General features: G+C 42.1%; 1 protein-coding gene across 5 annotated transcripts in view; it reads right to left on the bottom strand.

Moving 5' to 3' along the window:
* Positions 1-18904, bottom strand: part of col4a4 (collagen, type IV, alpha 4) — a 68543-nt gene that overhangs the window by 40200 nt on the left and 9439 nt on the right. For all 5 annotated transcript variants that reach the window (XM_042064316.1, XM_042064315.1, XM_042064318.1 and 2 more), the window contains exon 4: positions 17588-17659. In XM_042064316.1, coding sequence (XP_041920250.1) covers positions 17588-17659 — 72 coding nt within the window. The remainder of the gene's footprint in view (positions 1-17587; positions 17660-18904) is intronic.

Below are 18904 nucleotides of genomic sequence, written 5' to 3'. Positions count from 1 at the left end.
ACTGCATTACAGTGTTTTCTTGATTTTCATGACTTTCAATATTTAATGATTTTCTTCAATCACATTACCCATCCATGTCCAAACAAAGCAACATCCAGTAAACAACACTGTAATGCCTACTAGAAACTAAAAATCTCTTTAACAATTCAATTGTCATAATTATGCCTCTGTCCTGCATGCACAGAAGATGCCCACATGATGGCGCCAGAGATATTTCCAGCAGCAATGACAAAAACAAAGTGGTGAAACCCAGGACAAGGACATGCACACAGTGTGAACTTGAATTAAATTGACTAAAATGTGTTTACACTTCCTTAATCCAACTCAGTCCAGTGTCCACACTAAAATCAAATCAAGCCTGGAGTATACACCTGAACATCAGCACTGCTGTATTGACATTCTAAACATGTACAGGTAGCCTGGCTAACACTAGACCTCATCTCATTGAGATGGGGTCTGGGAACTACACATTCATTTTCTCGTATTTGAAACGTGGTTTACAAATGCCCAGAGCCGTTTATTTGCCACTACGAATGTCTATCAAATGCGTCCGTACATAGCTCATAACTGCTTCGTTGTGTCGTCATCGTCTTGCTGTCCCCCCTCCGTTCTATGATTGGTTCATTCGTTGAGGTAAAAATCGTTGAGGTAAAAATCGGGTCCATGGAATCCAGGCTGCCTAGCAGCGTGAATAAAATCTCGTGCGTAAGGCAGCATGGGGAAACCCAGGCTAACAAGCAAGCTGAGTGAGCCAACAATTAAAGAGGCAGTATGCTCCTCAATACATATTCATTAAAGAGGCAGTATGCTCCTCAATACATATTCATTAAAGAGGCAGTATGCTCCTCAATACATATTCATTACGGGCTTTCTCCCCCTAGGACTTTCTCCCTCCAGCAAAACTGGGCTCAATGCAGCATTTTTGCCCCCCATAGGCTGAAAATATAACTGCAATATAAAAAATATATGACCTCCTACAGGGTGTATATAACATGTAACTGCAACTGTAGGCCTAAAAAAGACATGTTAGGAACTTATATTTGAAACAGTGCAAGACCATGACACTCAGGGATATTCGGTGGTTCGGACAGAATTTGGTATAATACTAAATGGAAGGCTTCATGCTTGTGTGTGTGTGTGTGTGCGTGTGTGTGTGTGTGTGTGTGTGTGTGTGTGTGTGTGTGTGTGTGTGTGTGTGTGTGTGTGTGTGTGTGTATGGGAGTGTGTGTGTGTGTGTGTGTGTGTGTGTGTGTGTGTGTGTGTGTGTGTGTGTGTGTGTGTGTGTATGTGTGTGTGTGTATACTGATATGTATATAAGTGTAGGCTGCGTGAGAATGAGAGAGGGGCCTCTCTCTCTAGGAAGATTGAGCTGTGAGAAATTTGTGAATGACTTTTCAGAACAAGCTTAGGCTAACACAACAGAAGTTGTGGAGAATATGAACACTATAAAAGATGTGTGGATGACACACATACACACACACACCCACACACACACACACACACACACACACACAGAGTGAGAGAGAGAGCGAGAGAGAGACAGACACACACACACAGACTTCTCATGAAGTGAAGGAAAGTTAGAAAAGGGATAATGACAGGTTTTCACACAGCTGGTTTGTGACAGATTCTGCTCTCTTCTAATTAAAATACCAGAAGCAGTTCCTTTCTACAAAACTATCTCTCTTCACACACACACACACACACACACACACACACACTGATAGTACTAGCATTGGTCCTAAAAATGTATGGAAAGTATGCAAATTCACACACGCACACACACACACACACACACACACACACACACACACACACACACACACACACACACACACACTCATTCTCCAGACATAAAATGGGGCGTGTTCAGAGGCAGGTAAGTAGAGGTGAACATGGAAATCAGTGTGTTTGTGTAGAGTGGGGTTGCTGATCTAGACGACACAGTATGTTTGTGTTTGTGTGTGTCTGTGTGAGTTTACATGTGTGCACTGTGCATATGTGAGCACGTCCATGTGCGCATGTGTGATGTGATTTGTTTGTGTGTGTGTGTGTGTGTGTGTGTGTGTGTGTGTGAGAGATATGTGTGTGTGTGTGTTTGTGTGTTCGTGTGTGTGTGTGTCTGCTGGAGCGTGTGCCAAACTCTTGTGACAGAGACTGATCTCTGTGTGCGGACGGTATTGAGGGAGAGCGCAGCGCTGTAATAATCGCTAAGACCCCCGGATCCCCTCCACATCAATCCTGCTCACCATCACCCCCGCCTTTGTGTGGGAGCAGAGCTGTGTGTTACAGCTGTCCAAATACACACACACAAACATGGACACACACACACACACACACCCCTTAACAAGTTGTGTCATTGTGTCAAAACACACAATGGGAAGTTGACTAATATGGTCAGGTCATTGTCAAAGCCTAGCAGTGGACTAGAAAAAAAGCATCAGAGAGAGATAGCTAAAAGAGAAAGAAGAGAGAGAGAGAGAGAGAGAGAGAGAGAGAGAGAGAGAGAGGAAGAAAGGGTGGGCAGTTGTTTGACTTGCCAGCAAGCACATCAGATACACAACACCTCCCACCTCCTCCTGTCTCACGATCACACTAACTTGGGCTAAGCAACATATGGACAAAATATGTTGCTCTCTCTCTCTCTCTCTCTCTCTCTCTCTCTCTCTCTTTTCTTTCACACACACACATACGTCCAATTAATATGTCGGTTGCATTCATGGATCAAAATGGTGACGGATAAATTCAACTGTAACTTTGGTAGCAGGTAGCAGTTTCAGTTCACATTGGCTACTGTCTTATTCTACTACAGTACGCACATCACCAGGGATATGCACAGACATTTTGAGGGGCCATTGCCAAAAAAATAATTTATTTTATAAAATCCATATTCCATTTGCATTACTGTAAGATCCTTTGGGTGTTTGCAATCTGACCTATATTGCCCATTTTCAGAACTTAAACAGTCTGGCCCACATCTGAGCCCTGTTACATTACTAATTTTATGTGTGCTGATAGCTTACTCTTAAAAGCAGACAATACATTTAGGCTATCTTCTATCCTAATGGTGTTCATATTCATATGTACTGGTAGTAAGCAGCCTAATGGACACTTTTAGCACAGGCCAGCCCAGGAGCCTTTAAGAGCCCATGTTAAGATTATCTTGGTTAGACCAATCCATAAATAAACTAGTTTGAGACAAAACAATATTTCAGGCAAGCATTATTAAATAAAAAATATAGGCTAAAGATTTGCATGTGCAAAGTTGGTTTCAAATGTTTTAACCCGCACCCTAGGCTATGCAGTTTGTGCTGTTTAGTTTGTCTAATGCGGTTCCCAAACACATTGATTTTTGCTACCCCATAGCTAATGTGCGATGCAACTTGCCATTAACTTAGTTAGCAAGTTAGCTCTGGGGTAGCATATATCTAAGTGTGCCGCCTTCACATACACCTTCAGAGGTCTATTAGCCCTTTCCATTAGACTCGTAAATCTGCCGCCCGAGTTGGAAAGTGTAAATCACCCAGCTTTCTTGTGGCATTTCACGTAGGCACGCCCCCTTTACCTCGGAGTACTCGAGGGTACCCCGAAGTGGCCGTACGACCTTACGACAAACATGGCTGCACCCATAGTTGAGATGAGATGACATGTATATTCTTTGCATTTGTACTGTGTTGGTCAATGCAATGCAATGTCGATGCAATGCTCTTGCACACTAGATTACATTGCTGCTTCAATCCGGTCACCAATTCATGCATTGCACGGTCTTGCTGTGCGTGCAATACAATGTAACGATTTGTTGCCGGTTAGCTAGAGGCTACATGTAGCACAAAACAATAACAATGACTAGCCTCCTGCTAATGCCCCTCGGCGGAAAACGCAAGAAATGCGACAGCACTTGTTGAAATTGAAATAGGCGAAATTGAGTTACTAAAAAAAGTTTTTATTATTAATTCACATTGACCATACCCAGTAAGGGAGAATGAGGGACGTGTTCTAGACCAATGTCCAGCACCGACGAGACAGCTGCTGCCCTGGTGGCATCCATGTTCTTCCCAAAAAGACTACAAACCCCAGCGTTTGCGCTAGCAACTCATTCGTACATGTTGTACGGGTGGGCGTACGATGATTTACGAGTCTAATGGAAAGGGCCATATGGCGTCCACCTGCGAGGCAAAATATGAGTCCTCCTCCTGCATCCGCTTGGTATCAAGATAAAGATCCTGCAGCTATAGAATTCCCGGCGAGATAAAAGTCCTTGATTTTCCCCAGCCCACCCAGTGCACTGAGTCAGTTTATTGTTTCTTTTTTTTTGTTTCTTTTCTTTTTTTGTTTAGGTTGGGAGGGACCCCAACCAAACAGACATTTTTACGCATTACTTGCTTGTGTGTCATTTCTCTGCCTGCATGAGTGGGTTCTGGTTTGGGACGTGGGCAGCTAAAGTCTTGGGTAGTGGTCTGGGGATCCTTAGTGGCACGTGTGTGAATAAGTGTGTGCCGTAAATCAGAACATTTGCTGTGGTAATCTGCTTGATGTTTGATGTGTTGATCTACTGTAGCTTATTATACGGCTCTTCACAATGCTAGTAGAACGCTCCATTGACTTGAATGGGATTTCCCAAAGTTCTAGGGGTAAATAAATTCATGTAATTACCGCTGCAAACATATAATTACCGCTGTCAATGGCAACGGGTTTTGTGCTTCTGATACGTCTTTCATATCACTACGCAAGGACTGGAACTTCATTCAAACGTGAAAGCAGACGGTTGATCAGATGCGTTCTAAAGAATGTTTGATTCAAGTTCAGCAGCGTGTGTTGTTGCAAACTATTTGTTTCTCAGCAAATGCCACGATGAACGGTAACAAATAGGCTAGGTTATGTAGGCTAAAGTCATATCGTGGGGAGTTTATTATTTCGTTTTGGCAAGTAGTAGTGATGTAGTACTCGAGTCCGGTCTCGGACTCGAGACCGGTCTCGAGACCAATTTCTGCTTTCTCAGTCTCGTCTCGGACTTGTTCCTTCAAAGACTCAGTCTTGACTCGGTCTCGGACCACAGTGGGAGGAGAAAGACTCGTAATTTCAGACCGAGTCCTCGAGACCAACGCATTTTTTTTGTTCATATAAAAAAACACACAACCCATAACAACAATAATAATAAAATGCAAAGTTGACCGGCATTATTTAAAAATGACATCCCATGGTGCAATGCAAAGATACTGCCGTCAGAGCCGTTTATTTATCTCTATGGCTCTGCTGCCGGTGAGTGTCTGTAGGTCAGCATAGTCCATATTAAGACGTTAAGACTGCTCCTCTAAACAATTCCCAATCTAGCTTAGTCTGTAGGCCTAATGGTTGATTATTAACTGGGGTGATATTAAATTATGAATATGAAAACTGACATGTTTTTATGGTCTTGGTCTCGACTCGGTCTCGACTCCTAAAGGACTCGGTCTCGACTCGGACTTGCTTCCTCAAAGACTCGGTCTTGACTCGGACTCGACTGTATTTGGAAACCAACAGACTCGGTCTCGACCCTTCAAAGACTCGGTCTTGACTCGGACTCGGCATAGGCGGTCTCGTCCCCATCACTAGCAAGTAGCCGTATAATAAGCGGGATAATGTATAGAACACCGGTCATTACTGTGAAAATAAGTCCCTTCAGGGCGGAACAAGACCCCTCTGCTGAGTCGGGACTTATTTTCCCAGTAATGACCGGCGTTCTATACATTATCCCTTACTTATTGTGTGGCTTTATTCACTTGTTCCAAGATCCTAGCTGTGCTGTGTGACCAATGCTGGCCTATTAGCCCTTGCTTAAAACTTGTGTGGGTGGAATTTTGATGAATAGTACTTAATAAAGATTTTTATTTTTTTCTTAAATATCTGTCTCGGAGTTGTGGTATGTGTCCTGGGATTCCAAGCCTGCGGTAATGATAGTGACAGCAGATTCTCTATCAGAATGTCACAATGATGATCATGCAAAGTTGAAATGAAATTAGACAGTCACCTGAGATTCCCTACACAGCTAGATCTTTATGTCATAAAAGGGTAAATAAACTACTCATTATCTCATTTATTTAATTCATTATTTATTTTTATTTCAACATAAATATACATGAATTCCTCTGCATCCTTCCTAAACAAGAACAAAACTCACAGTTCTTGCTACTTCATCATGAACGGAACCTACAAGGCTTTATTCAACATTTCACTGTTCTTTTGAAACCTAACTCCTGGTGGATTTAGGCCTACATTCCATACATACAAAACAAGTGATAAATGTCTGAATTACCTTGAAACCTTCAATCTCACCATAGTATGACAGTAGATTGTCACATAAGTGGATACTACTCCATGTCATTTTGAAAAATATTCAAGAATATACTGACACAATAATATTGTCAGTTCACATCATAATCACATATTTTATCACATGATTAAAATTATATTATTTTGCATTTCTACATTTTCCAGAAGTCTAACAATATAAAGGAATTATCTTGATTGGGATTCAAATGAAAACAAAGCAAGTTACTTTATTAACTTAACTTTAAGTCGTACTGTAGGTCTATTTGATTACTTCAAATCTAATTTCAAAAGATGTGCAGCAGACTGAGGCAACACAATGTAGACTGTTCTTCAGAAATATAGATACAAACAGAAATACATGTTACAGCAGAAGTGCATTCGCAAAATGTAGGCCTACACACAGCCTAAAGGGCATAACAAACAGAAAATACTTCACATAGCCTAATTATCTTTGAGTTCAGTTGAATATAAGGAACTTGTCATATTGAGAAATATGTGCCTAGGCCAAGTGCCTAGGCCTACAGCACATTTCAGTGAAGTGCATAACAAACAGAAATAGCCTAGTCCATATCTCCATGTTCAGTTCACAGAGACAGTGTAACAGTAACTTGTAACAGTATGAGTGTAAACAATGTTTAGCTTGTAGGAAAGGACTTCCTCTGTAACCTTCTTAAACATGAACTTCTGTTCAGTTCCTTCAATCTCACCATAGTAGGCCTATTCAAGTAAGCATTGTCACATAAGTGGATAATACTGCATGATGCACATTTTAAAACTAAAAACATTCAAGAATATACTAACAGACAAAAAAACATATTGTCAGCTTAGGTGCATTCAAATTTGCCAAACAGCGGCGAACGTTCGTGGTAAACGTTTTCTTTGGACAGTTCAAACACCAACAGTGTTCAGTGTTGAACCAAGTGATAAATGAAATCCTTCAATCTCACTATATTATTAAGCACAATTGATTATTTTACTTCCATTTGATGAGGGGAACACGTGAGAGGCAGTCAGCCAAAACATTCAGACTACCAGACCGGTACTGCACGTCATACTGGAAACACATCAGCCTAGCTGACCATCTTGCAATCCTCTTGCCAGCTCTGTTCATGCCTTTAGTGTTGAGGAGAGTTGTGATTCCTTGGTGGTCAGTTCGAAGCGTGAATCTATGTCCCCACAAGTAGGTACGCCATCTTTCCACTGCCCATACACAGGCGAAGGCCTCTTTTTCTGTAGCAGAGTACTTCCTCTTAGCAGCTGATAGCGTACGGGAAGCGAAGGCCACAATGTGTTCATGTTTGTCTGAGTGTAACTGAGTCAGTACAGCCCCTAACCCATAATCTGAGGCATCCGTCGTGATAAAGGTAGGTAGGTTGGGGTCAAAGACAGCCAGAGGGAGACTTTTCAGAAGCATTGTTTTCAGTTTCATGAAGCTCTGGTTTGCTGCATCATTCCACTGTAGCATGGCCTGTGTGTTTGATCTGAGCAGCTGTCGCAGTGGCATTACCAGCGTAGCATAGTTTGGCAAGGATTTGCTGTACCAGGAAGTTAATCTCAGAAAGGAGTATAGCGCTGCCATGTCTTTTGGCGCAGGGGCTTCAGCAATAGCATTCAGATGATCTGGCCTTGGCCATACGCCTTCTTTGGAGATGACATGTCCCAAAAAGAGAATGCTAGTTTGACCAAAAGAACTTTTCTCAAAGTTGATCTGGAGGTTGGCATCTATGAGACGCTGAAGGACCGCTCGCAGGTTCATGCCATGCTCCTCTTTTGAATCTCCGTACACAATTATATAACCTAAGTAGTTCTGCACTCCTGGTAGGTCTTTCAAGACTGTCTGCATCATTCTCTGGAAGGCACAAGGTGCAGACGCAAGGCCAAATGGGACACGTGTGAATCGGAAGAGGCCATCATGTGTTATAAAAGTAGTTAAGTCGCGACTCTCAGTGTGCAGAGGTAGTTGATGGAGGCTGAAATCAATCTGGCTGTAGTGTGTGGCGCCCGCTAGTGCTGAGAACAAGTCCTTCATATGAGGAAGAGGGTAGCAGTCCGTGATTACACTCTTACTTGGTTCACGGAGGTCAACACCCAACCACAGCCATCCTGGATGTTTTCGTGCCACTACTAGGGGACTGACCCATTCAGATACATTCACACGTTCGATAATATTTTCTTGGAGTAAGCGGTTGAGCTCCGCTGACACCTCCTCACGTATGCTCAGTGGTAGTCGCTTCACCTTTTGACGTACTGGCTGCACGGCACTGTTTGTCTGAACCTTGTGAATGAAACCATTCACACATCCAAGCTGAAACACAATCAACAATATACACTGTGGAGTTTCGTTTGGCAGTAGGGGATGCATTTTCCTCATCCTTCTTAATGTAGCTTCCCTTGCCTCCCTTGCTTGTTGACATTGTCAAGTCAAGTTTATTTATATAGCACATTTCATACACAGGGGTCATTCAATGTGCTTTACATAAACAAAAGAGAGTAATAGTAAATAAAAACATAAAAGGGCAATAGTTAACAAATAATTTAAAAAGTAAAGTGCATAATAATTAAAAAGAAAACATAAAAGACACAAGGTAGAATACTTAAAAGACAGATTCAGAATTTGTATCTCGGTGATAACAGGGAGTGCATTTGATCAGTTAGCAGAAGGCATCTGAGAACAGTTTGTTGTTAAGTCTAGATTTAAAACTGTATACTTTGGACCTTTTTGTTGTCCAAAAGCTCGGCTCCAGCGCTGAACTAGAAACTAAAAGCTGCTTCACCATGTTTAGTTCTAACACCGGGTTTTACTAACAGGGGTTTCTCCTGAGACCTGAGAAGTCTGGAAGGTGTGTACTGATGAAGCATCTTTGAATTTTGTCCTATTCCATTTAGTGATTTATAAACAAGCAATAGTGCTTTAAAGACAATTCTGTGACTGAAGCCTGTGTAGACTTAAGTATGGGAGGTATGTGGTCAGTTCTTTTAGCTTTCGTGAGAACCCTAGCTGCTGCTTTTTGTATCACCTGAAGTTGTTAGTCTTTTTAGGGAGGCCTGTGAAAAGCCCATTGCAGTAATCAACCCTGCTGGAGATAAATGCATGCATGAGCTTTTCTAAATCATGTTTTTTACATCAGACCTCTGAGTTTGCCAATGTTTTTGAGGGGGTAAAAAGCAAATGTATTGCTTTTTTGCAATAGTTATGACACCAAGATTTTTGCTTTGAGGTATTTTATGTCCAGGGCAGTGGCAACCCTAAGTCCTTCCTCCTTTTTACAAAATATAATAACTTCAGTGTGCTCAACAGTGTTAAATGCCGCACTAAGGTCCAAATAGCACTGGGAAGATTTTTTGAATGCATCTGTATTGAGACGTATATAGTTTAAAACCTTACAGAAAGGAAAGGAGAGAAGAAAGAGAGAGAGAATAAGAGAGAGAGAGGACAAGTGTCAATCTTTTTCTCTTTCAGTGGCACAGTTCTAGGTCAGGCACAACCAAAACAACAGGCTGTGATATCTCAGGTGAAAGGTTAAGATCAAAGTGGCAGGCGTTGTGTCTGAGGGCCATGACACACGGGAATGCACATCACTCTGTTGCAGGAATGACAATGCTCCTCATCACATCTACAGCATCACCTCACACAAACACACACACACACACACACACACACACATAGAAAAATGAACATACACACAAACATACACACACACACACACACACACACTCACCACACACACACACACACACACACACACACACACACACACACACACACACATACCACACACTCACACACACACACACACAACATATATGAAATGGCAACAAATAGGAATATGTATATGTATGTAGAAATACAATGACCTTATACATGCATGCAGATAGTCTCTGTTGCACTGACCATGTGTGTGTGTGTTCGTGCGTGTGTGTGGCTGTGTAGGCTTAGCTGATACTGCATTGTTTACACACTTAAGTTGATGTAAGCCTCCAATAACTGAGCTATAAGCAGACTCATGTGTGCAGCGTTTCTTGGATACTTAATTTTACATTCTGTGCTCTTCCTCTCTCTCTCACTCTCTCTTTCTCCCTCTCTCTTTTTCTCTATCTCTGTGTATGGGTGTGTGTGTGTGTGTTTGTGTGTGTGTGTGTGTGTGTGGATGTGTGTGTGTGAGAGAGAGAGAGGAGAAAATAATGAGTGTCTTTGGGCAGGTGGTGTGCAACCACAAATGAGTTGACATGAGAGATCCTGTCAAATGTGTAGTATCATACCTCAAAGAATTGTAATAATAACACTGTGTGTGTGTGTGTGTGTGTGTGTGTGTGTGTGTGTGTGTGTGTGTGTGGGACCATTCAGAGTGTGGACCATTGTACTGACCAGGGCGGTGCCTGAGTGTGTGAGACCAAGTGTCCGTCTCTGAAAGGCCAATGTCTTTGTGTGGGTAGCAGTTGTCCTTCATGAAAACCTCTGGAAGGTAGTTAATTTACGAGAGCACATCCCATCACATTCCTGAGATTTGTGGGATAGCACAGGTCCTCCACTGGCAGTGGGAGTACCTACTTTGCACCTGATTACAGAGAAGAGAATAGCCTGGTATGTGTTAGTTGTGTGTGTGTGTGTGCGTGTATGTGTGTGTCTTGCAAAGATGCAGCATTATGATATGCTACGTATGGATGCAACTATTATATGGATCATGATGGCACACTAGATACATTTTGAAAAGTTCTGACCCATTCTCAATGGTAATGTCCAACTTTTTGTTAATTTCTTTTGTAATTTAAATTTCTCCCCCTTTCCTTACCTGTTTGTCTTTATTTCTCCATATCTCATTCACACACACACACACACACACACACACACACACACACACCCAGACATACACATACACACAATCATGTTAAAATTCCAGGAGGAAGGAAAGGAGGAGTTTGTACATGCAATAATTTTCTCCCCTCACTTGTGAAATATATGCACACATACCAACAACACACACACACACACACACACACACACACACAACGACACACACACACACACACACACACACATACACACACACACACACACACACAGGAAGCCAAGCAGCTCTAAAAGAGCTGTGATAGATATAGCATTAATGCATGCTTGGACTTGTCACACTGGCATAGAAGTGGGTCAGTGTGCTGACTGAGGGTAGCAAGGGTGAATGTGTGTGTGCAGATGTGTCTGAGTATGTTGCTGTGTGCATGTGTGTGTGTGTGTGTGTGCCTGTGTGTGTGCCTGTGTGTGTGTCTGTGTGTGTGTGTGTGTGTGTGTGTGTGTGTGTGTGTGTGTGTGTGCCTGTGTGTGTGTGCCTACGTGTGAGCCTGTGTGTGTGTGTGTAGGTGTATGGTGTGTGTGTGTGTGTGTGTGTGTGTGTGTGTGTGTGTGTGTATGTGGTGGGTGTGTGTGCTCAAAGCTGTTGATAGGTGTGGAGTGTGACTGGGGCAGAGGGAGATATCCCTAACTGTTACCGTAGCGATTTAATCTCATTACTGTAGCTAATCCTCTTTGCTTTATTAACACACTGAGGTTTACTGCTCTATAGACCCTACTATACTGCACTTGTATTAGTACACATACACACACAAACACACATACACACACCTACACATACACACATACACCCACACACACACACACACACACAGTAGTCCACCACGTGCACAAGCGCAAACAACACAGTCTACAAGTACATCTCATCAAATCAGTTCCAATTCTACATCTCCGTTCTCTAAGCTCTAGAGGTGAAGAGTATCAGCACGTCTGATAAGCACAGAAGACTAAACACACCACTTAAAACTCCATTTGTCCTCTTTCTCTTCCCTTCCGCCCCAGCCTTCTTCTATCCCCAAATCTTATCTGCCAAATCTGTTTTATTTGCCTCTGAACTCATCTTAACTGTCTCACATGCCCGACAAAGCAGCAGTCTTTGCAGTCAAATGGCAGCCTTTATACTCCAGACTTGAGGTGAATAGTGTCTGGTGACTCACAATTGGGATTCCTTTCCAACACTTGCATTTCAACATGCACTAACAGAATCAGAATCAGTTTTATTGGCCAAGTATACTTACATATACAAGGAATTTGACTTTGGTAGGTGTTAAACTTTGTAAATTCAACAAATAGACATGTAGTAGTACAAATAGACATGTAGTAGAACTAACTTTGAAATCACTGGACCAGCCTCACCAATTACTTTGATCAGAGATTCCTAATGTTACTTCCTACTTGGCCTAAACTTTACAAACTAACAATAAACAGCATAAACAGTCAGGAAACAATGTACGTCGGTCTACCTTTGCTGTAAATATTTTTTTCCAACTGTATTTTTTGATGTTTGCAGGTGTGTCTGCTACTGTTTAGCACAATACGTTTCCGTTTCGTCTTCCCCTCTCCTTGCTGATTGGCCTGACATTTTTCTTGTCTGAGGGAAACGTTAGTGAATTATCATGTTCCAGTGAATTATCATGTTATCATTACCATGTTACCATGTTCCCTGAAAGGAGATCTATGGGCGGGGCCAGGCTAATTCAGCACATTCAGTACTTCAAAAAAAGGCCTTTTAAATGAACACCATGCTTTAACCATCTAACTAGAAGTTATGTGAGCAGACAGACCTGATCTCTACTGGGGGGCGAGGGTAAAGACACCCCTCACTGCAAAAAGTGATGTTTTCTTAACAAAGTCCTGGAGGAACCCACAGGGATGATTGACAGGCATCACTCTTCTGCTTCCTAGGAGATTTAAACCATCCTTCCCTGTCTGCTATGCCACACGTGAAAACAGGTACAAACCCACCTCCTCCTCCCGATTCTCTTCAACTTCACTCATAGCTCTAAGTTCAAATGACCCACTTATTTATAGGGGATGTCAGCAGACATCGCTCACACGCAATCTCCACCATAGGCATCCCCAGCACCATGGCCAGCTACCAAACCAAGCCAAACATGTTTATTGTCAGCACTCTAAATCAAGCATTTAGACTGAACTCCAGCTGAGGGGGACAGGGGCGTCATGCAAGCCAAAATTCTGGGGGGGGGGGGGGGGGGGGGGGGGGGGTGTTCACTGTGTGCTGAGTGTGTTTCACTAATTCACGGATTGGGATAAATGCAGAGACCAAATTTCCCTCACGGAAAAGAGTATATATACTTACTTACTTACTTACTGTTAGAGTGGGTCAGGCGGTTTCTCCCCCTGAACATTTTGAAATTCTGGCAGCTAAACATACCATATTAAGCTGGGGTGTCAAACATACATCCCGCGGGCCATGTACGGCCCGCACGATGATTTTGAACGGGCCTCACGTCAGTCCCTCAACAACGAGAGAAAACTTCCCTTGTGTGTGTGTAATGTGTATCACACCAAATTGGCCCACCATACCTTTCCAACTATGCACAGTATCCCATTAGCTGCATGCCATCAGGCTATTTACAATTTTCTATCGTGTAAAGTGAACACGTTATCAAAATTAACGCGCACACATTTTGGTTGAGCAGGAGACAGAATACGCACGCAGGCACGCAACTAGGCTACTTGTTGTTTTCTTTTACTCGGCTATCTAGATATGGTTATCAGCACACAATGTTGAGCTAATTCACTAACTCATAGGCTACTCATCATGGATATCACAAGTTTAAACAACGAAAACAGAAAGGATGGAGGCAGCAAAGCTAGAGGAGGGCAAGAATAAGGTAAGCAATTGTTTTTTTATTTCAGCCACACTGTTTTAAAGTGGTTAGGACCATTATTTCACACCAATTTTGAATAAGCCATACTGTAATACCGATTTCATGGTTGCACCATGCACATGTTCGCCGATTATGTGGCCCTCAGTAACCTATAAGTTCAATAATGTGGCCCTCTATGAAAATGAGTTTGACACCCCTGATATAAAGGAACGCGCTACCAGTTCCTACTAGAGCAGGGACATCCGTCTCCATCTTCAAAAAACTCCTGAAGACCCTGCTTTTCAGAGAATATTTTCTCTCGCACAGTAGCACTACATACAACTAGCCTTTTAATTCTAACACTTAGGCTTATCACCTGACTAGAACTGACACTTAACTGTATAAAAACAGCACTCACTTATCTATTTTGTAAGTTAATGTCAAACACATAGATTGATGAAAAAACTGTAAGCTCAAATTCAAAAGCTTTTATATGAAACTGGAAACAATTGAACCAGGAGACAAAACAGAACAGATCAGATGTCTCAAAGCCCATTAGATGACATTACTGTAGTTTAGCTTTGTATGGCAGTAAATATAGCCAAACTATAGCCAAATAGTTTGGCTATAATAGTTTGGCCAAATAGTCATAGACTTTGGGGGGGACGTGACCAAAATGCCCCCCCCCCCCCTTACAGGAAACCAACAAGTCCCGCCATCTGAAATGCAATCAAACGTAAATAACGCACAAATTAGTGACCTAGTGATCAAAAGCTTCCTGCACCCTGCTGCGGTGCGGGCTGTCACAATATCGCAAAAGATACCGGTACAATTCTCACAAAACTTGTTGGAAAGGTGTAGCACTGTCTAAGGAAACCCCATTCATTTTTGAAGCTGATCAGACTCAAAGGAAACTTTGAAGCAATTCCGAAAGTGTCCTTTTATTTGAATTTGTGCGTGCCTGTGTCATTCATTTCTTTCACATGTCTTACAACATAAATAATGCATTAATATGCTAGCAGTAATGTCAGAAATGAACCGGTTTATAAGCCTCTTAGAAATGGCTGTTGCATCTTGCATGTTACGTTTAGATTCGCGCTCAATCGCGCATCCACGCAGGCAAAACGTAGCACTCAAATGTGGTGACGGCACAAAAGTTGAAAAAACTTTTACAATGGCGGTGATAGCCTACAGTTAATGTGAATCGCGGACAATAACCAGAGAAAGGAATTTCCACCTCCAGTCACCAAATAAAGGCTGTGTTTCTACATGTTAACACAAAACGTAATTTCTGTCAGAAACCAGCCTATAATGCATAACTTGAGGTGAGTCAGACAGAAGAGGGACCTGACTTAGTAGGCTAGCCTATCTTGAATCCCATCCCATCTTGAATCCCATCCAAACTACCTTAAAATTGTGTGATTAGCTGCCAGAATAATATACTATAGGTCCAAACCTATGAGTAAGCATTTAGTGTAATATAGAGGTTATCAAAGATACTCTAGTTTGTATTTTCTTTTAAAATACACATTTTGGAGACAAATGGAGTCATACCACAGGTCTATATCCAGGGATGGATTATTGAATGGACCTACTGGGCCCAAGAGCTCAGGGGGCCCTGAAGCCTAAGACTGTGTGAAGTTGCTTCTCCGCCCTTCTCTTCTATTTCCACAAAACTCACAAGTCGTCATAATATAAAGGGTCATTTTTTTTAAGTCTTCCGGGGAAGTATGCCCCTGGCGCCCCTATCTTAACAGGGGAGGGGTTTTTTTTGCATCTATGCCCAGAGGTTCATAATCCATCCGTGCCTATGTCCGTCAAAAGTTTGGTATATCCTAATTGACTGACTTAACTAATGACTTGTTTGTGATTTTAATAATATTTTTGCATGGCAGGAAATGTGAATTGAAATTCTGTTATTGAAATTCACACCGCACCACAGATTTGGTCCCCCCCAATGTTGACATCATGGCTACGGCCTTGCTGTAACTGTTCAAACAGTTCAACACAACCAAAACATTGCGAGCTCAATGTGCGTGTGAGGTGCTACAGGAACATACAGAGACACTCATTTTAGGGAAAGGGCTGATGCTAACCGGTCTTCAGCTATTTTGGTACGGTTTATTACACATCAAGTAGAATATGTTTGAGTCGTTACAGTATATGCTCTGAATTATTATGGAGCATAATAGGAACAAAGTTGTGATTAAAAAAATGATCAGGGAGGAAGAATCCGAGGGGGCACGTGCACTTGTACCCTGACAAGAATGCTGTGTATTTATTCCACTCAAGGCACAGTCTGAGGGAGGTGTCCCTTCTAAAGGTCGTTTGCGTTCATTGTCTCTCTAACTGATCACTGTTCAGATTATGTTCTGTGTTGCCATAACATTAATGTCTCCAGGCAGGTGTTAAGCGAAAGGCTGAGAAATTATTTTTATGTGGTGCTTTGGGGTGAAACAAAAACATGTCAGGTTCAAGAAATTCTGTCAGATGGTTTACAGTGACCTACAATGAGTTATTTTGAGTTTAATGGTTACAGGAGCTATCTGCAATGGCCTCCCATTTGGCTGAAGTTGCTATGAGTTACAATTGCGATATAGCTTGTTATTCATAGCAATTGCGGTGCTAATGTGAAATGTAAGGCTGGCCACTCTTATTGCATGTGGTACTTCATCGTAAAAAAGTTGAATAAAAATAGTCATCTAGAACACTATTTTAACACTATTTAAAAAAAAAAAAACAAAAAAAAAAAAACTCACTTACAGAATTCATGGAACACACTTTTGGCCATTTTGAGAAATAACTAGACCCTCTCGTCATTCAGCCTACTGATCAATGAAACCCTTACGACAACGCATGGATGCCACAATCCCAGTAAATGTGTGCGTGAGGGCTAGGGACCAAGAGAGGATCGAGGGGGGCCCATTAGCACAACTTGTGCATAGGGCCTAAGATTTTGTGTTATACCCCTGCTTCTATGTACCACTACCACACTGCGGGTACGGTGGCGTTTTTCACTGCTCCATCTGGCATGCTGTGTGGAGCACTTTGAAGCGCTCTCTGTGCATGAAAAATGCGCTATATAAATAAATATTCACTTACTTACTTACTTACTTACAGTGAATAAACAGGGATGATCAGCAGCACAATCTACTCACTGTCTATCAGAATCCTCTCTTCCCTCCTTCCTACCTGTCTGTTAGATCTGTCATCATTACTATTACTGACATTTATCCTTCTATCATGGTTAAGGTACATGTAAATACAATACAGAAATACATGTACATACACATAAAGGGCCGTTCACACCAAGAAAGATAGCTCTAACAATGACGGCAATGATGACGTCCACACGTAAACTAGACAGAGAACGATACCGTTGGGGATCACGTTCAGATCGATTTTGAGAACGATAAAAAGCTGACAGCCAATCAGAATCCATCAACTTTTACCCATCACAGTCATTAACTAGGAGGATATCATTATCGTTGGCCAGTGTGGATGCTTTTATCGTTACAGTTATAGTTATCTTTATATCGTTATCGTTATCGTTCCTGGTGTGAACGGCCCTTAACTCAGGTGTTCATGACGTAGGACTTACCCGTGCTCCTTTAGCTGGGAAGCACTGGCACACGGTGCAGTCTCTACCACCACAGCCTTCTGAAGGATCCCCCTGCAAACACACACAGTCTGAGATATAGAGACAAATACACACACACAGTACAGTGCATACATATCTGGTCTGGTGTTGTCATGGCATTCGTATTTAACGCTTTGTGCTAAATCCCATCACAATGGGCAACTATATGAAAGGTCATGTTAATGATGCAGAGACAAGGAAACATTGTGATCAAAACACAGAGATCAACCTAATTAGATGTGAATATGTTCAGATTGAAGTTGATCAAGCTTTACATTTTTGTTTATTGTTTGTTTTTGACTAAAGCAAAAAAAAAAAAATACTACACACACTGCTACACTTGCAACATCGGCAAAACTGAATTATACCCTGTATCAACAGTGTATCGATAAATTTAAATAAAAATCAAGTCAGGTTTTTGTCTGTCTGGCAATCATGGGACAGAAACATCTCAATGTTGTGTCAATGTGTGTGTGTGTGTGTGTACAGGGAGAGGGGATGAGGGGTGGCGGGGGAGACAGATAGGGAAAAAGGGAGCGATGCTGAGACCGAAAGAGAGAAAGACAGATAGATGGAAGGAGAGATGTTTTGTCTGCAGGAGTGGCTGGGTATGCAGCTCACCTGTACACACAGAGCACAGCACAGGCTCCATCTGATAACATGCTGTGCAATTAGAGCCCATTCTCTAGTGCCAAAACACATGTAAACACACACACATGCTTGCACGTGCACAAATCTATGCACTTGCGTGCACACACACACACACACACACACACACACACATTAAAGCTTAGGTGACATGTGTGAATCCTGTCAAGTTCAGAGAGGTTATGTGCGGTTTTGGTGCATTACTCTGAATGGCATTTTTCTATGGTACTGCATACACCAGACTTCATAGCACATATGCAGAATCAGCTGAACCATAGCTCGAACACTCAGACATAAGCCTGCATCAGAGACGGTGAGTGGACTTTGATTTCTTTCTGTGTCTTTCACATCTGATGCACATGAGAAATTCTGCTCAATTTCCCCATGAAACACACACACATACACATGGATGGACAGACATGAAAAGATATTTAGCATTCTTGTGGACAAAGGGAGAAGAATCATCGTCAATTACGGATAGGCATGAGATGACTTAAAACTAGTAACCCGTGAGGATCTTATGTCTGTCAGACTTTTCAAAAACATCACATCACGTTCATTTAATGCATCTGGTCTCCTTAGACTCTCTCTAACCCTCTGCTCTCTACAGTATCTTACACACACTATGAT

The sequence above is a fragment of the Alosa sapidissima genome, chromosome 15, assembly GCF_018492685.1.
Source record: "Alosa sapidissima isolate fAloSap1 chromosome 15, fAloSap1.pri, whole genome shotgun sequence".
NCBI lineage: Eukaryota > Metazoa > Chordata > Actinopteri > Clupeiformes > Clupeidae > Alosa > Alosa sapidissima.
This window is presented reverse-complemented; position numbering and strand designations above follow the sequence as displayed.